Genomic DNA, 25,369 nt, shown 5'->3' on the forward strand with positions numbered 1-25,369 from the left:
TTTTCCCCATCACCCTTAATAAATATATTTAGTGAGGAAGCCTCAACTACTTTCCTGGGCAGAGAATTCCACAGATTCACCACTCTCTGGGAAAAACAGTTTCTCCTCATCTCCGTCCTAAATCTTCTCCCTCGAATCTTGAGGCAATGTCCCATGATTCTAGTCTCACCTACCAATGGAAACAACTTTCCTACTTCTATCTTATGTCCCTTTCAAAATTTTGTATGTTTCTATAAGATCCCCTTTCATTCTTCTGAACTCCAGAGAGTATAGTCCCAGGCGACTAAATCTCTCCTCATAGGTTAACCCCTTCATCCCTGGAATCAACCTGGTGAACCTCTTCTGCACTGCCTCCAAAGTCAGTCTATCTTTCCTCAAGTATGGAGACCAGAACTGTACACAGTGCAGCCTCATCAGTGCCCTGTATAGTTGCAGCGTGCCCTCCTTGCTCTTGAATTCAATCCCTTGAGCAATGAAGACCAACATTTCATTTGCCTTCTTAATAACCTGTTGTACTTGCAAGCCAACTTTTTACAATTCATGAACAAGCACTCCCAAGTCCCTCTGCACAACAGCATATTGTAATCATTCACCATTTAAATAATATTCTGCTCTTCTATTATTCCTTACAAAATAGGTGATCTGGCATTTACCAGCGTTGTATTCCATCTGCCAGATCTTGGCCCACTCACTTAGCCTATCTATATCCCTCTGCAGACTCTCTACATCCTCTGTACAATTTGCTTTTCCAATCAGTTTAGTGTCAGCAGCAAATTTTGCTACGCTACACTCAGTCACCTTTTCCAAATCATCAGTGTAAGTGGTAAACAGCTGTGGGCCCAGCACTGAACCCTGCGGCACCCCACTCACCACCGACTGCCAACTGGAGAAACACCCATTTATACCAACTTCCTGCCTTCTATTGGTTAACTAATCCATTATCCATGCCAATACACTTCCTCTGACTCCATGCATTGTATCTTATTTATAAGTCTCTTGCGCGGCACCTTATCGAACGCCTTCTGGAAATCCAAGTATATGACATCCACCTGTTCCCCTCTATCCACTGCACTCACTATGTCCTCAAAGAACTCCAGTAAGTTTGTCAAGCAGGACCTGCCCTTTCTGAATCCATGCTACGTCTGTCTAATGGAACCACTCCTTTCTAAATGTTTTGCTATTTCTTCCTTAATGACAGCTTCAAGCATTTTCCCGACTACAGATGTTAAGCTAACTGGCCTAAATTTGCCCGTCTTTTGCCGACATCCTTACTTTTAAAAAGTGGAGTGATATTTCCTGTCTTCCAATTCGCTGGGACCTGCCCAGAATCTAGAGAGTTTTGATAAATGGTTACCAACGCATCTACTATAACCTCCTCCAATTCCTTCAGCACCCTGGAATGCATCCCATCAGGACCAGGGGACTTCAGGCCCTCTAGTTTGCTCATCACTATCTCTTTAGTGACAGTGATTTTATCGAGGCCCTTTGTCATGACAACTGCCATTCCATTCTTACAAGCCTCAGTTATTTCTTGGTTAATCACTGCTGCCATCAGAAAGAAGATACAGGAGCCTCAGGACTCTCACCAACAGGTTCAGGAACAGTTATTACCCCTCAACTATCAGGCTGCTAAACCAGTGGGGATAATTCAATCAATTTCACTTGCACCATCACTGAACTGTTCCCACAACCTATGGACTCACTTTCAAGGATTCTTCGTCACGTGTTTCCTATCTGTTGCTTATTTATTTATTACTTTTTTTTGCCCATTTTGCAATTGGCCAGTTTATTGCCTTTTGCCCATTGTTTGTTTGTCCATCTTGTTTGCAGTTTTTCATTAATTCCATTGTGTTTCTTTGTATTTACTATGAATGCCTGCAAGAAAATGAATCTCAGGGTAGTGTATGGTGACATATATGTACTTTGATAAATTTACTCTGAACTTTAAATTTTTTGAGTTACTGAAGAGCAAGATCTCGCTCTTCCTGTGGTTGACTCTGGCCCCTGATGCCAACCATATTCTTTGCAGATGCTAGCCAATCTGTAAACTGACAATGGATCATGGTGACTTTGCCCATGTACAGAGAGGTTTTGCCTTGTATGCCCCCACTGCCTGGCAGTGTCTTCCCGCTCATGCTCTTGTCCTTCCGGATAGAATCCTCAGCGGGTTCTGTGCAGCAAACAAGCAGGATGGGAGAGAGGACATCGCTGCCTGACTCCAGATTATGGGGAAACTACCTGTCTCCCACCCATTAATTTGAATTGAAATACAGTTACCAGTATAGAGCACTTTTAGGAGAGCACGCCCATCATGAATTGTATGTGTGTGATATCCATCCGAAGGCTTTAGCATGGTCCAAGCTGACTAAGCAGGCTCCACTCCTCAGCCCTGCACATACAGTAGGCAATATTATCCCAGAGTAGCACAAGGCTGTCAGAGATTTTCCTGTGCCTCCACTGCAGCCCCAACCCACCATCATGCAAAGTTGTCTGGTCCAAAGCTAGCAGCCAACTACCCTGAAGCTCCTGAGACTGTTCTAAATTTAGCCTTTTTAATGTGGACTGTGCAGTAAATTTGTGGAGAGGAATGCAGCTGAACTATCATGCACAGTAATCTCACACAGGATGTTGCAGTTACAACCTTCAATTTCTAGTTGGCATTGGGTACTGAATTGCATGTCTAATGTGCCTCGTTTGCTATTTTGATAAGGACCACTATGTCAGAGGACATTGATCTGCACCACCAAAGGATCTGTTGGAAGAACTCTGTCCCTGATGCAGGATTTCGACCAAAAACATTGACAATTCCTGTCCCCCCGCAAGTAGTGACGGACCTGAGTTCTTTCAGCAGATTGTTGCTCTAGATTCTATGAATCATCTGTCGTAATTTGCAATAGTCTAGATCCTGTCACTGTGGGAAACCACGAACCACTTTCCTCTGTGGTATGCAGGACGGCACAATGTGGCAGACAAGTGCTTGCAGCAAATGAAATCTCAACATTGCAAAATATGAAGCATGTCACCCAGTTAATCTAAATGCCTGCATTGCTTAGTTACGAATTTGACAATGATATTGTTTTTAGGATTAATTAAATAACTTGCCAACCTGTCAACACACACAAAATGCTGGAGGAACTCAGCAGGCCAGGCAGCATCTATGGAAAAGAGTACAGCCGATATTTTGGGCCGAAATCCTTCAAGACTGGAGGGAAAAAAAGATGAGTCAGTTAGAAGGTGGGGGAGGGGAGGAAACACAAGGTGATGGGTAAAGCTGGGAGAAGGAGGGGTGAAGTCAAGAGCTGGGAAGTTGATTTGTGTGAGAGAGATACAGGGCTGGAGAAGGGGAAATCTGACAGGAGAGGACAGAAGGCTGTGGAAGAAAGAAAAGGGGAAGGAGCACCAGACGGAGGTGATTTGCAGGTAAGGAGTTTAGGTGAGAGAGGGTAAAGGGGTGGGGAATGGTGAAGTCGGGGGTGGTGGGGGGCATTGCCAGAAGTTCGAGGAAATCAATGTTCATGCCATCAGGTTGGAGGCTACCCAGATGGAACACAAGGTGTTGCTTCTCCAACCTGAGTATGGCCTCATCACAACAGTAGAGGAGGCCATGGACTGACATATCGGAATGTGAAGTGGAATTCTGCCAAACTCTGTCTGAATTTTGATTGAAGAAGATTTGTGCTTTACATATGTCTGGAAAAATGGGTTGGATCTTTATCAGTGTGCAAATAATTGACAATGAATAGTTATTTTTATTGTGACTATCCTTTTCTACTTTATCTATTTTACTTTTTACTTCATCTTTCCTTACAACCCAAGGGTGCGGTTTGAAAGAATTAACACAATGCCTATAAAAGGTCACAGAGCTGGTAGGAGCCCACCGAAAAGGCACCAGTCTTTCTCTGCCAGATCTTTGCTGAGGTACCTGTGATGTTTGTGCTTGGTCTGTACAGCATGCGAGCTCCTGCTCTAATGTACTAAAGCTGTGAGGATGTGTCACCAGCACTTTATGTACTGTGCATTTGTCGACAAGAGGGAACTCTCTTGAATTGCTCAGTAATTTATGCATGACATCTGCATTATTTATCAGTGCTCTTTAAGTGGCAGCAATGTGCAGAACTAAAGTGCAATGTGAGCAATTGCTAGCCCTTGTGATTGTAATGCGTAATGCATGTAGTGTGTAAGGCACACAATGCTTTCTGTTCTAATCTAAAATTAACCTTTTTAAATTGGATTGTGCAGCAAGAATGAAGTTTTTTTATAGCTAACTACAACCTTTTCACCGAGCATATTAACCCCCCCCCCAAATATTGTGTGACATGCGATCTAATTTTATCCCTGAAGTGTATAACTCCAAAAGGTATGGAATAACATGTAGCCATTATAGCTGAAAGTATGTAGTGTTTTTTCCTAATCTGATCATCGCAATATAATTGTGATGTTGTGCATCAACAATACACAATATAATTGGCTTGGAGATTATTAATCGATAACATTGCCATTTGAAGTGTCATTAAAAACTACTTTCAATTTACCAAAGCTTCTAAAAGCTGTGTTTTTGCAATTGGGATGTTTCTGGGCATGCATTTCATTTTCCTCCTTCAAAGTCCTGGTTGCTTTTAGACCTTGAAAGAACATGATTAAACATGCAGCTCTGGAGAGCGATCTAAGCAGTTACACAGTCACTTAAATCTTGAAAATAAACCGTTAAGAATTTTAATGAAGTGAAAACAAAAAGTGATCAGAACTCTCCGAATTCTGCTATATTTGCATATTATTAGCCAAATGTTTAATTCAGCTTTTTGCCACCTGTGTTTAAAAGCATAGATGAGCAGGTTAAATGGCTCTTTGTTTTTACCACAAAAATCTGTGGCATGCAAGTCAGAATCATGAGACTTGCCAGGCGAGGTCTTGCCTCTTTACACAAGTTTTGCTCTCTCATAAACTAGAGGCCAGCTTTTTCATAGCTGCGCCCTCAAACGTCATACATGCTTATACACAATGTCTAGTTAAAGAATCATACTAGAACAACTGGGATAGAGAATGGCTTAACTTTTTTTTGGAATCAGCTGGAAGAATATCTGACGTAAAGTTAACTCTCAATTTAACATAGTACTGGATGGCTTAAGCTTTTTAACCAACACGAAATTGAACGAGTCATGACATCTTTATTGAATGGGCATGCCTTGCCTAATATTGAGCAGGTACTGTGAACTAGATCTGTTTACTTAATGTTTATTGAGAAATGTCGGATTCATTCACTGAATGTGAAAACCAAAATTTTCTCTCTTTAATGGTTTAAATGTGCAACCTTTTGTGTTCTATGTTTTAGCAGTGTGACTGCCTTTCTACCTGGTATTTATTTATTCATGTTTGTCATTTCCTCATTGAAATATGATAGTTTAATTGCCATTTAATTATAATAGTTATTATTTTAAATATTTGGCTGAATTTTATGTGTGCCAGTCCTAGCACAGAGCCGCAGGGAGCATTATCTGACCTTTGCCTTTGGGTCTTTTCTTTCCTTTCAGGTTAATATCATTGCTACAGTATCCTAATAAGGCTGGCTCAAGTCATTTAATGGTTATTATGATGATTTTCTAATTGTATCATACAATTATACAAAAGTATACAGCTTTGGGGCAGTTTAAAAGAAATAAGTTGCAATGTGCATTAATCGGAAATGAGGATAAACTTTCTATCAGAGGGATACCATTCTTGGGTACTGTTTGGGGCATCGACGCCCCCCCCCCCCAGGTATTGTGCCATTCAAACACCTGCCGGGTAAGTGACTTAATATTTGGGGTTGGGCCAGCCTTTGCACTGTTTCCTTATTGCTGATTTTCCAGATTTCTTGCCGTCTTCACCACCTGCCCTCAGTCCCACCTACAAAATTCCTATTCATCCCCCTAGCACTAATACCTAAACTGAAGCAGTTCAATGCCACTTCACCTCCCCGGCCACTGCACGAGACCATTTAGGTCTGTCGGTACCCCTTTCTCCTCCCGATTCCTATTCCTGTGGCCGGAATATACAATTTTCTTCAGTTTTCAGCAGAAAGAAAATGTTCTGGTATGTAGTGTTCCTCAGGGATTAGGAACCATTAAACCATGTTCTTGTACCTGATTGGCAAATGTAATTACCTGACTGTCAGTGAAAGACAGGTGGTAGCCTTCATATGCAAAGCTTATGGTAGGGTAAGTAATGGTAGCATTCAGTGTACATCACTGGGGAAAGCCTTGCACATGAAAGCTACCAACCACTCTCTTTTGCTGCCGATAAGGTCCAAGAACCTGGTCAGCCCTCTCAGTAGACATGCTGAAGTAGATCGTTCTAGCCCTCTGAGATTTGAGGTTGAAACTGAAGCCTCCTTTGTGACTGTGCTTCAGCCCTTCATTTACTCTTTTCAAAAGAACTTTTGCATCATTGCTTAAGTAGTGGAATGGCAAATAAATAATTTTGACGTATTTGAGTGTGACTAAAGTGTTAAGTTGTGGTTGGCGATTGATTAAAAGTTCAGTTCACTTATAAACAGCGAGTTGCGATTCTGGTGGGCTACTTTTTGTATTTTGGTTCCATTTTCATAAAACGTTGTTGCTCAGCTAATGCGATGGGGCAGATGTTGGAATACAGACTTTGTACTGGAACAGTTTTGCCCCTTATTCTTTCATTGTTCACTTCCAGATGTTGAGCAGTGTTGGGACAAAGCTGGGCAGATGTGTGGCTAATGCAGTGTGGGCATGACAGGTGATCTGATACATCTGCCTACTCTGAAGGGCATCTTGTGCTTGCTGTTTCCAAAATCAGTAGTATATTATTTCTGTCTCTAAGGCTGGGAACACTAGATCCACATTAATTTTATTGTTGGTGTTGCTCTGGTTTGGACCACATCCAGCTGCTTTCTTATGTAAACATTAACATCTATCTGAAGTTACTACAGTTCAAGACAGATTTCTGTTTCTTTTCCTCATAATGCTGCTTTACCCAGCTGTTTCTGCATGGCAGTTTTCTTAAAGGGAACACAGTGCATGTTGGGCTCAGACTTCAGACCTGTCCTAGTGCAGAGTTTTGGCGGCTCCTTTCCTCTCACTGATGTTGCTCAACTCTGAGTTCCTCCAGCAGATTTTGTTCTAGTAGTACAAGTCATTGTGCAGCGCTCAAAGGTCTTAGTTCACTCAGTTACCATATGTGAATCTACAGTTGCCAGCAAACAAACAATTCAACCACAGAAGTCATCACATCCAAACTTTCTCCTTTTCTGCTTGTAGTTCGCACATAGGTTTTGTTCCTGACTGAAGGCATGCAAGTTGGCTCGCTATTTTGCCTTTGGTTTATTGCTTCCCATATCCAGCTCTGAATTCTGGCATAACTTTGAAGGCAGGTTGATGGAACAGTTGCTTTGATGTGGGTCAACTAATTCTACTTTACATTTAATAATATTTCCTCTCTAACATGGATGAAGCTGGTTAATAGAAAGTGAATCTAAACCTTTTATGTATTACTGCCCATAAATTTTGCTTCCTTATCCATCATGTGCAATGTAATCAGATTCTTTATGAAGGCATTTCTAGAAATATGAATGATTACATATTAAATAATTATAGAATGGTACTGTATATATTCATCTATTTATTATAATGTCTATAAGGAAAGTTTGTGGTAAGGCAAATCTTAAATGTGCTTCGTAAATCCTGTGACTTTGCATGCATTTACTCAAGTGAATAAACTGTGGGTTAAATGAATAAACCTTGAATTATTTGTAGGTTCAGGCATAGGTGCTGACTACAAGGCTGTCTGCCCTGTGTGGCATCCTCACACTTGGGCATTTAAAAATCAGCGTAGTTCCCATTTGTGGTAGTGTGGGAGAAAACAGTTATTCTGTTGAGTGCCAATGTATGTCTTGTGTATACACTGCAAAATGACAGGAAACCAGTGATCTTGGCATGTCCTCATGTTCCTGGGAGAGTCCTCTTTTCTTTGGCCGAATTGTCTGGAAGGAGAAAATTAGAATCAGGTTAATTATCACTGTCTCATATGATGTGAAATCTGTTGTGATGCAGCAGCAGTACAGTGTAAGACTATATATTGTGACAAAAGAACCAGTTATCAGAAGATTGATGCTGATAAGAGGACAATGGGGGAACATGCAAGGTGCTAATAAGAGAGAGAGACGAGAGAGATTACCGAAAGGAGACACGGTTCCAAGTATTGTCAGGGACCGGTGGCTTTGAACCCTGAACTGTTTGAAGTTTGATGGACAGGCGATACCCCAGCAGGGGGATAAAAAGGGACAGGTTCGCTAAGGCAACAGACACACGACACCACGAGGTAATGAGACCCTGGAAGCAGTGTGCCCCCACAAGTTGCTGGGAGTTTTGGAGGTCCGGTCGCGGGACCAGCCATAGATGCACAGGGTAGAAAGATACGGTTGGCGGGAACCTGGTGTGTGTGTCCGCCCTTGCCTGGGTGCCGGGTTCACCGCAGAAGAACGATCGTATCTGGAACGGAGGGGTCACAGTTGGTGACCTCAGAAGACATTACAAAGGGCTCGCCCGAAAGCTAACTGCGAGGAATCTCGAAGGTCTGTGTGGAATCCGTTTTGAATATTCATTCACTTTTGCTCTCTCTCTTCTCTCCGCCCCAACGGCACAACAGTGATTACTGCGAACTGAACTGAACTCAATTGAACTGAACTTTGCGTCACTTAAAACTGATCATTTACCCTTAGACTGTGATAGAGCTTGATTGATCCTATTATCCTAGTTCTGTGTACATGTGTGTTTTATCATTGCGGAACTGTTGCATTTATATCCTTTTGATTAGAGTACTGTGTTGCTTATTTCTTTAATAAAACTTTCTTAGTTCCAGTAATCCATACTCCGACTAAGTGGTCCATTTCTGTTGGTTTGGCAACCCAGTTACGGGGTACGTAACAATATATAATACAAAGATAAATGAATAGTCCGAAAAAAAGAAAATAAGCTGGTGTTCATGGACTGCTTAGAAATCCGATGGTGGAGAAGAATCATTGGGAGTGGGCCTCCAGGCTCCAACTACCACACCGATGGTGGTAATGAGAAATGGGCGTGTCATAGATGGTGAGAATATATATAGTGTGTGTGTATATATATATATATATATACTGCAAGTGTATATAAAATTAAGTAAGTAGTGCAAAGCGATGGAAACTACTGAGGTAATGTTCAATGGTTCATTGTCCAGTCAGAAATCTGATGGCAGAGGGAAAGAAGCTATTCCTGAAATGTTCAGTGTATGTCTTCGGGCTGCTGTACTTCCTCTTTGGTGACAATGAGAAAAGTACATGTCCTGGGTAATGGGGTGTCCTCAGTGATAGGTGCCACCTTTTTGAAGCATTGCCTTTTGAAGATGTCCTTGATGCTGGGGAGGCTAGTGCCCATGAGTTTGCTTTTAGCGTGGTGGGCAAATGTGGCTTCATAGCATAATGCTTATGCCATTTGTGTATTTTTAATATAACCCGTAATGATTTATGCAAATAATGAAGAATGCTTAATCAAACTATATTTATAATATCACTCAAGTACACTTTCCACTTCTGATCCCTCTATGAGGACTGGTATGTGTTTCCTTGACTTCCCCTTCTGAAGTCCACAATCAATTCCTTGGTCTTGCTAGAGTGCAAGGTTATTGCTGCAATACCACTCAGCCAGCTGATTTAACTTGCTCCTGTGCACATCCTTATCACCATCTGAAACTCTGCCAACAAAATTTGTGTCGTTGGCAAGTTTATAGATTGCATTAGAACTGTCCCTAGCCCCACAGGCATGTGTGTAAAGAGAATAGAGCAGTGGGCTTTGCACACATCCTTGAGGTGTGCCAGTGTTGATTGTCCACGAGCTGCTGATGTTATTTGCAATCCTTTGAGGGTCTCCCAGTGAGGAAGTCAAGTATCCCGTTGCAGCAGGAGGTACAGGGGCTCTGGTTTTGGAGCTTGTTGTTTAGAACCGAGGACATGACTGTGTTGAATGCTGAGCTGTAATCGATAAACTGCAGCCTGACATAGGTACTACTTTCATCCAGGTGTGATGTGATCCAAGGCTGAGTGGAGAGCCAGTGAGATCACTTCCACTGTAGACCTATTGTGGTGATCGGCAAATTGCAGTGGGTCCAGGTCCTTGCTTAGGCAGGAGTTGGTTCTAGCCATGACCAACTTCTCAAAGCGCTTAAATCACAGTAGATGTGCGTACCATGGGGCCATAATTGTTGAAGCAGCTCATCCTGTTCTTCATGGGCACTGGTATGCCCAATATATATCCAATGACTGGGCCTCAACAGCTGTTTGTGGCAATGAATTCCATAGATTAGCCTCCCTATGGCTAAAGAAATTCCTCCTTCTCTAAAGGAACGTCCTTTTAGGCTTGCTGGTTGGCTAGCACCCTGTCCTGAAATGCGTGTTTTTTTTCTCAAACTTTATTTGTGGGATTTGGACAAGGCCAGAATTTTATCACCCATCTTAAATTCCTCTTGTGATGGTGATGCAGCATCACCAGAATCATCATCGTCCTCCAAGTGAAGGTGCTATTGGGCAGGGAGTATTACTATTAAGCACAGACAGATTGCTGATATGTTTCCCTGTTGAGATGGAATATGATTTGGAACCTGCAGGTGGTGTTCCATCTGCCTGGGCCCTTGTCTAGTCTGTCTTGGTAACAAAGCTTATGAGTTTGTGAGGTGCTGTCAGAGTAGCCTGGATGTGTGCGTAATGCATTTTGTAGATGACGCATACTGCAGCCACAATTTGATGATGGTTGAATATTATCGATAGGGATGGTGTGCCAGTGAAATGGGTTGTTTGCATTGGAAGGTGCTTGAGTGTTGGTGGAGCTGCAACGTTCCAGATAAGTATTTAATTGCACTCCGGACCATGTGCTTCATAGATGATGGGAAGGGTTTGAGTTGTTCTTGGTATCATGTTGGCCACAGTAATAAGAATAATGTTCAGAGCAATGTGCTGCTGCTCTCAATCTCTTCCCTCCCAAATATTTAGTGTTCTTTTAATATTTACTTTAGGCATAGAAGGAAACTAATTAATGCATGCATTGTACAATTAAAATGTACCCAATGTCATCCCTGTCCCGATGACCACCTTCATGTGTGGCTGTATCAGGCTGTGTGCAGAACCAAAGTACATAGGCATCGAGTGCTGCTATGTGCTGAGATACCTTCTGTCCCTCATGTTGCAAAGGATGGCTCTGGCCCCGATGCTGTGTAACTTCCCAGTCAGCTGGTTGCAGCTGCACTACCTGACCTTTGTGGGAAATGTTCTTCCTGACCAACACTTTGACCAAAAACATCCAACAGCCATTGGTCAGCACGGAATACCCTACAGACACTGCGGAAGAAGTTTTTGATGGACACTATGTGGTCATTCACTGATCAGACTGTCCAGACCATCTTGATCACACGATCTCCCCAGTGGGCACCAATACCTTGTTTGGCTGGTGGTGAGAGGGACTCTCCCAGTCAGATACTTCCTGCTTGCTCAGAACATCACTCCCACTGCACACGGCCCCCGTGAGGACTGTAGTGGAGACAAGATGCTCGCTTACTACTTTGCAGACTGGGTTCTCAAAGAGGCTGTGGAGGAAGATGCAAGGGCCCATCTTGAGCAGCCTCGTAACCAAGGACTCTGTGACTTATGGGCTGCACCACAGGACACACACAATGACGGACATCGAGAGTTGTTGGAAAATCATCAACTCGGTGAAAGACCTCCTTAGGTCTGCCCCTAAATTTGCACAATGAGAGATCTCTAGACTCGTTTAAGGCTGCAGAAATACTTGCTGAGGGATGCACTGAAACTTGGTGCAGCCACTGCAAGGGCCCACAATGTAGGGTTCTTTCACCACTGGACAGTATTTATTCATTTAAATATTTTTTATTCTGAATATCGTATATTTTGGATAACAAAAACAAGGGAATAGTTTGGCATTTCATTTAATATCAGAATTTATACAGCATACAACCTGAAATTCTTACTCTTCGCAGACAACCACGAAACAGAAGAAAAACCCCAAGGACTGAATGAGAGAAAAATGATTGAACTCCAAAGCCACCACCCCACTGCACACAAGCAGCAGCAAAGCTTTGACCTCCCCCACACCTCAGCAAAAGCATCAGTCCCCCACCATCTGCCATGAAATAACAAAGCTCCTAAAGAAACCATGACCTTGAGTCCATCAAAAAAGATGCTGTTCATCCCAACACTTCGATATCCCACAGGCGCGCGCTCTCTCTCTCTCTCTCTCTCTCTCTCTCTCTCTCTCTCTCTGTCTCTCTGTCTCTCTGTCTCTCTGTCTCTCTGTCTCTCTGTCTCTCTGTCTCTCTGTCTCTCTGTCTCTCTGTCTCTCTGTCTCTCTGTCTCTCTGACTCTCTGTCTCTCTGACTCTCTGTCTCTCTGTCTCTCTAACAAGGGAGAGAGAAGTATCACTCCAGCCATGACGAGAGGGTTGCTAACAGCTTACTGTCTGGACCCACTTTCCGATCAATCCTGCTAATACGTTTCTCCTCCAAGTTCCCAGTAATCTACTCTTTCTCTTCTCACTCCTGCATTCAATTCTCCCACTACCTTGAGCAAGGACAAGTTACAGTAGCCAATGAACCTATCAGCTGTTGTTGAGATTGTTGACAGTTACTCGTGCATCAATCAAAAATGTGAAATTATAATTTTCAAGAGTTCAAAAACAGTTTAAACATTTCGCCTGCATAAACTGGCAAGAAACCATCCTGTGGCTCAATCACAAACCACATTAAATATGCAAATTCTAGAAATTCGAGCAAGACACAAAATGCTGGAGGAACTCAGCAGGCCAGGCAGCATCTATAGAAAAGAGTACAGTTGATATTTTGGGCCGAAACCCTGCTGAACCCTGACCACCACTCTGTGCTAAGCAATGCTTCACCTTCATCACTAATGAGCAGCAGTTGTGTGACCAATAGTCGACCCAGGATGAATTATTACCTGTGACCAACAATGCAGATGGTCCAACTGACAGATTTAGGATAAGGGTGAAAGTTAACTCAGTTCAGTGAATTACTTTTTTTTTAGCACTGAAAGTAGACACATGAACATTAGTTTTGCGTCTAAACTGGTCCACGTGTTGGCACCTTCATAAACAAAGATTAGGCTTGTTAAAGGGTTGGTTATTTGAAGAGCTGATTGTGGACTTCAGGAAGGGTAAGATGAAGGAACACGTACCAATCCTCAGAGGGATCAGAAATGGAGAGAGTGAGCAGCTTCAAGTTCCTTGGTGTCAAGATCTCTGAGAATCTAAACTGGTCCCAACGTATTGATGTAGTCATAAAGAAGGCAAGACAGTGGCTATACTTTATTGGGAGTTTGAAGAGATTTGGCATGTCAACAAATACACTCAAAAACTTCTATAGTTGTACTGTGGAGAGCATTCTGACAGGCTGCATCACTATCTGGTATGGAGGGGCTACTGCACAGGACCGAAAGAAGCTGCAGAAGGTTGTAAATCTAGTCAGCTCCATCTTGGGTACTAACCTACAAAGTACCCAGGACATCTTTAGGAAGCGGTGTCTCAGAAAGGCAGTGTCCATTATTAAAGACCTCCAGCACTCAGGGCATGCACTTTTCTCACTGTTACCATCAGGTAGGAGATACAGAAGCCTGAAGGCACACACTCAGTGACTCAGGAACAGCTTCTTCCCCTCTGCCATCCGATTCCTAAACGGACTTTGAAGCTGCTACCTCACTTTTTTAATATACAGTATTTCTGTTTTTGCACATTTCTTAGTAATCTATTCATCATACGTAATTGATATACTTGTTTATTATCGTAAACACGAGGAATTCTGCAGATGCTGGAAATTCAAGCAATACACATCAAAGTTGTTGGTGAACGCAGCAGGCCAGGCAGCATCTCTAGGAAGAGGTACAGTCGACATTTCGGGCCGAGACCCTTCGTCAGGACTAACTGAAAGAAGAGCTAGTAAGAGGTTTGAAAGTGGGAGGGGGAGGGGTAGATCCAAAATGATAGAAGAAGACAGGAGGGGGAGGGATGGAGCCAAGAGCTGGACAGGTGATTGGCAAAAGGGATATGAGAGGATCATGGGACAGGAGGCCCAGGGAGAAGGAAAAGGGGGAGGGGGAGAAACCCAGAGGATGGGCAAGGGGTATAGTCAGAGGGACAGAGGGAGAAAAAGGAGAGAAAGAGAAAGAATGTGTGTATATAAGTAAATAACGGATGGGGTACGAGGGGGAGGCGGGGCATTAGTGGAAGTTAGAGAAGTCAATGTTCATGCCATCAGGTTGGAGGCTACCCAGACGGAATATAAGGTGTTGTTCCTCCAACCTAAGTGTGGCTTCATCTTTACAGTAGAGGAGGCCATGGATAGACATATCTGAATGGGAATGGGACGTGGAATTAAAATGTGTGACATATCAGAATGGGAATGGATTTTACTTCACATATTACGACAACTCAAGCACGGTTAAATGCTTTTATTAGTAAGAATATAATTTCCTTTTTAAAAGTATTTCCAAATGGTTACTATGAATGTTAATATAAACTATGCCAAGTCATTGAAAGGCACTTGATAACTTCTTCATTTCTTCACTGAAGTTGCTCATAGTGTGTTCTTTCAGTCTTTAAATTTTGTTCTTCACAGAGGCATCTGGTAAAGCCTCTTCACCACTCTCGTCACCTTGACTGGATGCACATAACGTCGGAGAAGCTCACCAGCTGCTGCTTTTCAAAGTAAACACTCTCCAATGAATTGGGTAGTGGATTTTGAGTGGAGTGGTACTGTTCAGTACCTGTACGATCATATCTGAGAACCTGCGATCCATCCTCGACACAGGTGTATGGGCTGCCATTCCCTATTCCAAAAAATTGATGAAGGTCTGGGAGAACACAGATTATCTTCTGCACCATCATGAACACCAACCAACCTGGAACTCTCATGGTGTTGATTTCTAGCACTCAGGAGTGATATTGCTGAGTCTGACTGCAGAAACTGGAGTTGTTGCTGCTATTTATTGGGGGAAGATAAATTGTGTGACATAGTTACACATCAACAATGGTTGACAACTAGATGAATCAAATGTCTAAATATGGGCAGATATAATGTTAATGTCCTAATATGATGAAGCCATCATTACAACGACCATATTTGAGCACGGTGTTTATCTTCCCCCAATAAATAGCAGCAACAACTCCAGTTTCTGCAGTCAGACTCAGCAATATCACTCCTGAGTGCTAGAAATCAACACCATGAGAGTTCCAGGTTGGTTGGTGTTCATGATGGTGCAGAAGATAATCTGTGTTCTCCCAGACCTTCATCAATTTTTGGGAATAGAGAATGGCAGCCCATACACCTGTGTCGAGGATGGATCGCAGGTTCTGAGATATGATCATACAGGTACTGAACAGTACCACTCCACTCAAAATCAACTACCCAATTCGTTGGAGAGTGTTTACTTTGAAAAGCAGCAGCTGGTGAGCTTCTCCGACGTTATGTGCATCCAGTCAAGGTGACGAGAGTGGTGAAGAGGCTTTACCAGATGCCTCTGTGAAGAACAAAATTTAAAGACTGAAAGGACACACTGTGAGCAACCTCAGTGAAGAAATGAAGAATTTATCAATGAGTTGGCATAGTTTATATTAACATTCATAGTAACCGTTTGTAAATACTTTTAAAAAGGAAATTATATTCTTACTAATAAAAGCATTTAACCATGCTTGAGTTGTCATAATGTGTGAATTAAAATCCATTCCCATTCTGATATGTCACACATTTTAATTCCACGTCCCATTCCCATTCTGATATGTCTATCCATGGCCTCCTCTACTGTAAAGATGAAGCCACACTCAGGTTGGAGGAACAACACCTTATATTCCGTCTGGGTAGCCTCCAACCTGATGGCATGAACATTGACTTCTCAAACTTCTGCTAATGTCCCACCTCCCCCTCATACCCCATCCGTTATTTATATCAACACATTCTTTCTCCCTCTCTCCTTTTTCTCCCTCTGTCCCTCTGACTATACCCCTTGCCCATCCTCTGGTTCCCCCCTCCCCCCGTCTTTCTCCCCGGACCTCCTGTCCCATGATCCTCTCATATCCCTTTTGGCAATCACCTGTCCAGCTCTTGGTTCCATCCCTCCCCCTCCTGTCTTCTCCTATCATTTTGGATCTCCCCCTCCCCCTCCCACTTTCAAATCTCTTACTAACTCTTCCTTCAGTTAGTCCTGACGAAGGGTCTCGGCCTGCAACGTTGACTGTACCTCTTCCTAGTGATGCTGCCTGGCCTGCTTTTTTCACCAGCAACTTTGATGTGTGTTGCTTGTTTATTATATTTTATTTTATTTATTATTTTTTCTCTCTCTGCTAGATTATGTATTGCATTGAACTGCTGCTGCTGCTGCTAAGTTAACAAATTTCACGTCACATGCCGGTGATAAACCTGATTCTGATATCAGTGAATTGAAGCATCTTATAATTATTTTTGTAGATTTCTGTGATATGGGTCAGATCACTCATCTGTGCAACCAACAAATAAAATGACTATTTCTAAGCACAAGTAGTTCTCAAAAGGAAGTACCTTCTCACTTCTCAAAGAGTGCCATTGTACTCTTTTAAAGATAGGTGATACTTCTGATTTACTTTGAAAGGAACTTCCAAAACAAAGTGTAAGTGTCCTTCAGTTAAGAGGCAAGCACAAACATGTTGCTCAACAGGTAGAGACAGTTCGAATATAGAGTTTACCATTTCATACATCGTCATAACAGATTTCATTAGTTGCCCAAATCGTGTTTCAAATTTAAAATTGTATCAGGGGAACATTCTTTTTTCCATTGCTGCTGGTGCCAGAACAAATTAATGTCTAGAGGCTGAGAAAGTTGTGTGGAGATTGTACTTCCTTGGAATTGTTGCCTGTTTCATTTATTCAAGCTGGAACAGCTCGTGATCAAAGCAAATGAGAACTCTTTTAATATTTTGATATTACCCTCTATCAATCATCCTTGTACCTGGAGCTACTAAATTCATAAGCACAAGAATTCCATTCCTCGCTAGATCTTGCCACCTTTGTAACTAAGGCAGTGAATAGGTGGGAAGGCTGATAGTTGCAGTTCATGATTCCTCCTGTAAGGAATGGTTGGGTGTGATAGGCTTGTATCTGCAGAAGAGCCAGAGGGCACTCAAGATCCTGAGAGGTAAAGATGGGGCAGTTGCTTTCTTTTGTGGAAGAATCTAGAATGAGGCCACTAGGCCTCCCATTTAAAGTGGAGATGAGTTACAATTTTTTTGGCATCCATAATTTTTGGAATTCTTTCTCAAAGCAGTGGAATAAAACCCTGAAATATTTTTAAGGCAGAGGTAGACGGATGCTCGATAAGCAAGAGGGTTAAAGATTACAGTAGGTAGGAGTTGAGGTTAACAGTCAGATCAGGCACAATGTTTTTGAATGGTGAGCAAGCTCCAGGACAAAGACGTAGGCAATCACGGTCAAGTTCTTGGCAAATTTTTCTATAGAAGTGACTTGCCATTTGCCACCTCTGGGCAGTGTCTTTGCAAGATGGGTGACCCCAGCCATTATCGATACACTTCAAAGATTGTCTCCCTGGCGTCAGTCGTTGTAGAACCAGTATTTGTGTTTTGACCATACTCTACCTTCTCCCATGGCTTCCTGTGACCTTGATCCCAGTGGGGTTAAGCAGGTACAACACCTTGCACGAGGTAGCGTTGTATCTCCTCCCCATCATTCAACCAAGAGCTTTACTGCTTGTTTAATGTGATTATCTTCTCTTTTTTGGTCATCTTTCTTGATGTCTCCTAATGTGGTATGGCGTAAAATTTTGTAAATTTAATAAACCCTTGTGAAAACATTGCTACATCTCTCCAATGACATTAACAATTGTAGGCTTAATGTTTCTGGGCAGACTCACTAACGGTTGTATGAAATGGGTTCCAGAGGGCACTTATTGGGGTTATAGGAAGTTGTTAAAATTAATGAGGGACATGCAGTTTTTGGTTATTTTGGAATAATATTCATTGGAATATCATTGGAAAGCTACATTTACCTTACATACTTTTAGAAATTGTTTCCTGAGTTTTCTGTAGATTTATGTCATGGAGGATGTGGAAAGGAATGAATTGAAAGATGTGAGACAGTTTTTTTTATTGAGATGCAGCGTGGAATAAGCCCTTCCTGCCCTTTCGAGCCACGCTGCCCAGCAACCGCTGACTGGATCCTAGCCTAATCACGAGACAATTTACAATGACCAATTAACCTACCAACTGGTACGTCTTTGGACTGTGAGAGGAAACAAGAGCACCCAGAGGAAACCCACATAGTCACGGGGAGACATCCAACCTCCTTACAGGCTGTGGTGGGAATTGTACCCGGCTTGCTGGTACTATACAGCATTGCGCTAACCCCTGTCCTTCAGTTAAGTGCTGCATTTGTTTCATCTGGGAGAGATACGGCTTGTAATGGGAAAACTATCGTAAGTTCAACTTTACTAAGGAAGCGTTGGCAAATCTGCTTTTTCCTCAGATGCTGAGGTCCAACAGATTTGTATCATAGTATTTGTATCTACTGGTGTTGCAATGGCTTCAGTGTTTCTGACCTTTGTATCCAGTTCATTCCAATCTGTCATAAGGAATGTCAACTTGTACTTCACTGATAATCAAGCATGGTTCACAAGAGGGCAAAGTATTATTATTTTCCTAACAGACATGCAAGAAAATTAATCCTCTAAATATTTATGGATAGCAGGATTCCAAACATTAGTATAGTTTGGCCATGTAGCCTCTTCCGTACAATTCCATTCCTTCGAATGCAGCAAGAACTTGAACTCTATCACTGTGAGAGTTGATGCCATTTTGTGTTGTACCAGTTAATGCATTCCATGTTGATGGGAGCATTTAACAAAGTCTCAGCTACATAGATAGTCATCTACATTAGTCTTTTCAGTGCTGCTACATCATCCATGAACAGCAGCTCCATAGAGATGCAAGCTTTTGTGCAATCGTCTACATCAGCGGTCCCCAACTACTGGGCCGCGGACTGGTACCGGGCGGTAGAGCATGCGCTACCGGGCCGTGAGGAAACGATATGATTTCGTCAGCTGCACCTTTCCTCATTCCCTGTCACGGCCACTGATCAGCCATTACGCATGTTAGGTCATGACCCGCGCATCATCCGTGTCAGGGCGGGAAGGCGATTACCTCGAGCTTGCAAGTGATGACGGGCTGAAAAGTATGTTTGACATAACATCTCTGTTGGCATTTTGGATCAAAGTCAAGGCTAAATATCCTGAGATAGCCACGAAAGCACTGAAAACGTTGCTTTCACTTCCAACATTTTTCTGCGAAGCAGAGTTTTCTGCAATGAATGCAACGAAAACTAAACTGCGGAATAGACTGGACATCAGGAACCCCCTTCGAGTATCGATGTCTCCCATCACCCCTCAATAGGACCGTGTTGTTGCAGGGAATCAAGCCCAGGGCTCCCACTGATTCAGCGATATTGGTGTGTTGTAATGATTTTATATATTCATACGGGGAAAATATGTGCTGTGTGTTTAATATCCAAATATTACTTAAAATGTTATGATGCTATTGACTTATAAGTGACCTATATAACCATATAACAATTACAGCACGGAAACAGGCCATCTCGGCACTTCTAGTCCGTGCCGAACGCTACTCTCACCTAGTCCCGCCGACCTGCACTCAGCCCATAACCCTCCATTCCTTTCCTGTCCAGGTACCTATCCAATTTTTCTTTAAATGATCATATCGAACCTGCTTCTGCCACCTCTACTGGAAGTTCATTCAACACTTCAAGCTCCCCTGATAATTGACTTATCATTATATCCATGCGAGGAAAATATGCGCTGTGTGTTTAATATTAAATTCATAGAAACATAGAAAATAGGTGCAGGAGTAGGCCATTCGGCCCTTCGAGCCTGCACCGCCATTTATTATGATCATGGCTGATCATCCAACTCAGAGCCCCGCCCCAGCCTTCCCTCCATACCCCCTGATCCCCATAGCCACAAGGGCCATATCTAACTCCCTCTTAAATATAGCCAATGAACTGGCCTCAACTGTTTCCTGTGGCAGAGAATTCCACAGATTCACCACTCTCTGTGTGAAGAACTTTTTCCTTTTCTCGGTCCTAAAAGGCTTCCCCTTTATCCTCAAACTGTGACCCCTTGTTCTGGACTTCCCCAACATCGGGAACAATCTTCCTGCATCTAGCCTGTCCAATCCCTTTAGGATTTTATATTTTTCAATCAGATCCCCCCTCAATCTTCTAAATTCCAACGAGTACAAGCCCAGTTCATCCAGTCTTTCTTCATATGAAAGTCCTGCCATCCCAGGAATCAATCTGGTGAACCTTCTTTGTACTCCCTCTATGGTAAGGATGTCTTTCCTCAGATTAGGGGACCAAAACTGCACACAATACTCCAGGTGTGGTCTCACCAAGGCCTTGTACAACTGCAGTAGTACCTCCCTGCTCCTGTACTCGAATCCTCTCGCTATAAATGCCAGCATACCATTCGCCTTTTTCACCGCCTGCTGTACCTGCATGCCCACTTTCAATGACTGGTGTATAATGACACCCAGGTCTCGTTGCACCTCCCCTTTTCCTAATTGGCCACCATTCAGATAATAATCTGTTTTCCTATTTTTGCCACCAAAGTGGATAACTTCACATTTATCCACATTAAATTGCATCTGCCATGAATTTGCCCACTCACCCAACCTATCCAAGTCACTCTGCATCCTCTTAGCATCCTCCTCACAACTAACACTGCCACCCAGCTTCGTGTCATCCGCAAACTTGGAGATGCTGCATTTAATTCCCTTATCCAAGTCATTAATATATATTGTAAACAATTGGGGTCCCAGCACTGAGCCTTGCGGTACCCCACTAGTCACTGCCTGCCATTCTGAAAAGGTCCCGTTTATTCCCACTCTTTGCTTCCTGTCTGCTAACCAATTCTCCATCCACATCAATACCTTACCCCCAGTACCGTGTGCTTTAAGTTTGCACACTAATCTCCTGTGTGGGACCTTGTCAAAAGCCTTTTGAAAATCCAAATATATCACATCCACTGGTTCTCCCCTATCCACTCTACTAGTTACATCCTCAAAAAATTCTATGAGATTCGTCAGACATGATTTTCCTTTCACAAATCCATGCTGACTTTGTCCGATGATTTCACCGCTTTCCAAATGTGCTGTTATCACATCTTTGATAACTGACTCCAGCAGTTTCCCCACCACCAACGTTAGGCTAACCGGTCTATAATTCCCCGGTTTCTCTCTCCCTCCTTTTTTAAAAAGTGGGGTTACATTAGCCACCCTCCAATCCTCAGGAACTAGTCCAGAATCTAACAAATTTTGAAAAATTATCACTAATGCATCCACTATTTCTTGGGCTACTTCCTTAAGCACTCTAGGATGCAGACCATCTGGCCCTGGGGATTTATCTGCCTTCAATCCCTTCAATTTACCTAACACCACTTCCCTACTAACATGTATTTCACTCAGTTCCTCCATCTCACTGGACCCTCTGTCCCCTACTATTTCTGGAAGATTATTTATGTCCTCCTTAGTGAAGACAGAACCAAAGTAATTATTCAATTGGTCTGCCATGTCCTTGCTCCCCATAATCAATTCACCTGTTTCTGTCTGTAGGGGACCTACATTTGTCTTTACCAGTCTTTTCCTTATTACATATCTATAAAAGCTTTTACAGTCCGTTTTTATGTTCCCTGCCAGTTTTCTCTCATAATCTTTATTCCCCTTCCTAATTAAGCCCTTTGTCCTCCTCTGCTGAACTCTGAATTTCTCCCAGTCCTCAGGTGAGCCACTTTCTCTGGCTAATTTGTATGCTTCTTCTTTGGAATTGATACTATCCCTAATTTCTCTTGTCAGCCACGGGTGCACTACCTTCCTTGATTTATTCTTTTGCCAAACTGGGATGAACAATTGTTGTAGTTCATCCATGCAACCTTTAAATGCTTGCCATTGCATATCCACCGTCAATCCTTTAAGTGTCATTTGCCAGTCTATCTTAGCTAATTCACGTCTCATACCTTCAAAGTTACCCCTCTTTAAGTTCAGAACCTTTGTTTCTGAATTAGCTATGTCACTCTCCATCTTAATGAAGAATTCCACCATATTATGGTCACTCTTACCCAAGGGGCCTCTCACGACAAGATTGCTAATTAACCCTTCCTCATTGCTCAAAACCCAGTCCAGAATAGCCTGCTCTCTAGTTGGTTCCTCGACATGTTGGTTCAAAAAACCATCCCGCATACATTCCAAGAAATCCTCTTCCTCAGCACCTTTACCAATTTGGTTCACCCAATCTACATGTAGATTGAAGTCACCCATTATAACTGCTGTTCCTTTATTGCACACATTTCTAATTTCCTGTTTAATACCATCTCCGACCTCCCTACTACTGTTAGGTGGCCTGTACACAACTCCCACCAGCGTCTTCTGCCCCTTAGTGTTACGCAGCTCTACCCATATCGATTCCACATCTTCCCGGCTTATGTCCTTCCTTTCTATTGCATTAATCTCTTCTTTAACCAGCAACGCCACCCCACCTCCCCTTCCTTCATGTCTATCCCTCCTGAATATTGAATATCCCTGAACGTTGAGCTTCCATCCTTGGTCACCCTGGAGCCATGTCTCTGTGATCCCAACTATATCATAATCATTAATAACAATCTGCACTTTCAATTCATCCACCTTATTACGAATGCTCCTTGCATTGACACACAAAGCCTTCAGGCGCTCTTTTACAACTCTCTTAGCCCTTATACAATTATGTTGAAAAGTTGTCCTTTTTAATGCTTGCCCTGGATTTGTCGGCCTGCCACTTTTACTTTTCTCCTTAGTACTTTTTGCTTCTACCCTCACTTTACACCCCTCTGTCTCTCTGCACTGGTTCCCATCCCTCTGTTGTGAACTAACCTCCTCTCGCCTAGCCTCTTTAATTTGATTCCCACCCCCCCCAACCATTCTAGTTTAAAGTCACCTCAGTAGCCCTCGCTAATCTCCCTGCCAGGATATTGGTCCCCCTAGGATTCAAGTGTATCCTTGATAAGTTCGTTAGATAAACCCTTTTAGAAACAAAATTGAGTGTATTACCCACTACCTATATTCCGGTCGTGATTAACACCCACCCCCACGAACAGAATCGCCAAAAAGGATTTGCTTGGGCGTGCGGGGTGGAATCGGCAAGTCACAACGTGCATGCGCATTGGTGCCCGCGCAAGGCTTCATGGTCACTGTAGTCTTTTGGGTAAATGCAATTGTCTGCTACTCTTGTTTGTTGGCAACCCTACCCCCCCCCCCCCCCCCCCCCCGTCGGTCGGCCGGTCCGCAAGAATATTGTCAATATTAAATCGGTCCGCAGTGCAAAGAAGGTTGGGGACCCCTGATCTACATCCTTGTGCGACACTTCAGTTCATTAGAAATGGGAGACGATTAAAGTTCTGCATTATCAGTATAATCTGGTCCCTAAATCTCTCTAAGAGGCATGTGCATGGTGTAAGAGGAGATCCACTGGGAGTTGACTTGTGGGGAAGAGATGGCCTGGAGGCCATCAGTCAGTAATAGCACTCAAGTAATCAACTAAGGAATCCAGAAACACCCTCTTTACTTAGTGAGAATGTACAACTCGCTACTACAGAGAGGTTGGAGTGTGTTCAAGAGGAACTTAATAAGCACATGAGAGACAAAATACGAGGCTGTTCTGCTGATGGATGTGGAAGAGCAAAGAGCAGAGCATTCTTAAACATATAGGCCATTCGGCGCATCAAGTCTGCTCTGCCATTCTATCATGGCAGATCCCAGATCCCACCGAATCCCAGACATCTGCTTCCTCGCCATATCCTTTGACACCCTGACCGATTAGGAAACTATCAACTTCCGCCTTAAGTATACCAATGAACTTAGCCTCCACTGCATGCTTGCGTGGACTAGCTGGAAGCTGTACTGTCACCCCATGGTTTGGATTGGAGGATCGACAGGAATTTCCAAACCCCAGTGGTGTCGGTAAGGTACCACAGGCCTTAAGTATGCAGCCACTTCCGTCATGATAAAGTAAGAACATTCACAATTGAATCCTTTAAGAAATATCCATGGTGGTTTGCTTTAAGAGATTTATTGCATGTCTGGTAAATGCAATCAAGTAATGCATCATGCAATTGATAATGCATAAAGGCATGAATTATTTCACATCTTTAAATAGCCTCTCAAGAAATAGTGTTGTGACAATGTATTATTTACAGTTAAGGTAGAAGAAATTGCAATGTATTTTGATCAATGAAATTCCATTAATGTTCTGGATAATCACCAAAGTGTTGTGTTCCACAGAGGTACCGCTGATTGGTTTGGGGTTAGCAAAGATAGTGATACCACCCAAAAATGGCAGAGGAAGAGCCTTCGCCACTGCAGCCAGAGGTACGGCAAGCTTAAATCACACGTCATCCGTGAAATGGAATTACCTAGTCAAGACAACATCTCGCTCACCAGCACTGAAACCCCCCCTCCTCTCTATGTGGGGCCACAGTTTGGCATGCAGAAGGTAAGGCCCAGATAACAATCGCTAGACTATCTGTTTTATTGCTGATAAAGGTTAATGAAGAACAGGTACCTCAATATTTAATTCTGCTTAAGGCTTATGTTCTGCTGAATTGAAGCAGTGGTTGTTAAAGCCTTTTCAAGTGAAAGTGAGAGCCAGTTCCAGCTGCAGAAATGTCAAACAGTGAAGATTCCTACTGAACTTCAATTATTAATTGTGTGAGCGGTGATGGTTACTGGGACTCTGCCAGAGTTAATAAATCTGTGCCTTGGTCTTCATCAGTGATTGTTGCACAAAGCTGCTTGGTTTAGTTTCATTTTTAGGCTACCTTATTGCTTAATTGTTTTATTAATTAGGCATAACAGTTAACATTTCCTGAATATTTCGACCATTAATTTTGTTACAACAGAAGTAAAAGAGCATTATTGAGGGCAACAAGCAGTGTACTGGATGAACTCAGCAGTTGATCAGGAAGACTCGATACAGGGTCTCAAACTGAAGTGTCAGCAATTCCTTTCCCTTCACAGATGCTGCTCGACCTACTGTGTTCCTCCAGCATGTTATTGTTTTGGTTTTGCTCAGGATTCCGGTGTCTGCAATCTTCAATGTCTCCATGCTGATAGGCTAGGCTACTTCACTACAGATTGGAACAGCAGCTGGCAAGTAGTAAACACAAGAAAGTCTGGAGCTGCTGGAAATTCAAAGCCTCACACACAAACGGGTGGAGCAACTCATCGGGTCAGGC

General features: G+C 42.9%; 1 protein-coding gene across 9 annotated transcripts in view; it reads left to right on the forward strand.

Annotated features, from left to right (window-relative positions):
• Positions 1-25,369, forward strand: part of rhbdf1a (rhomboid 5 homolog 1a (Drosophila)) — a 383,683-nt gene that overhangs the window by 281,965 nt on the left and 76,349 nt on the right. For 8 of the 9 annotated variants that reach the window (XM_072268572.1, XM_072268574.1, XM_072268575.1 and 5 more), the window contains 2 exons: positions 3,817-3,918; positions 24,417-24,627. In XM_072268572.1, coding sequence (XP_072124673.1) covers positions 3,817-3,918; positions 24,417-24,627 — 313 coding nt within the window. The remainder of the gene's footprint in view (positions 1-3,816; positions 3,919-24,416; positions 24,628-25,369) is intronic. The other variant, XM_072268577.1, reaches the window with a different exon arrangement.

Source organism: Mobula birostris, chromosome 9, assembly GCF_030028105.1.
Source record: "Mobula birostris isolate sMobBir1 chromosome 9, sMobBir1.hap1, whole genome shotgun sequence".
Classification (NCBI taxonomy): Eukaryota; Metazoa; Chordata; class Chondrichthyes; order Myliobatiformes; family Myliobatidae; genus Mobula; species Mobula birostris.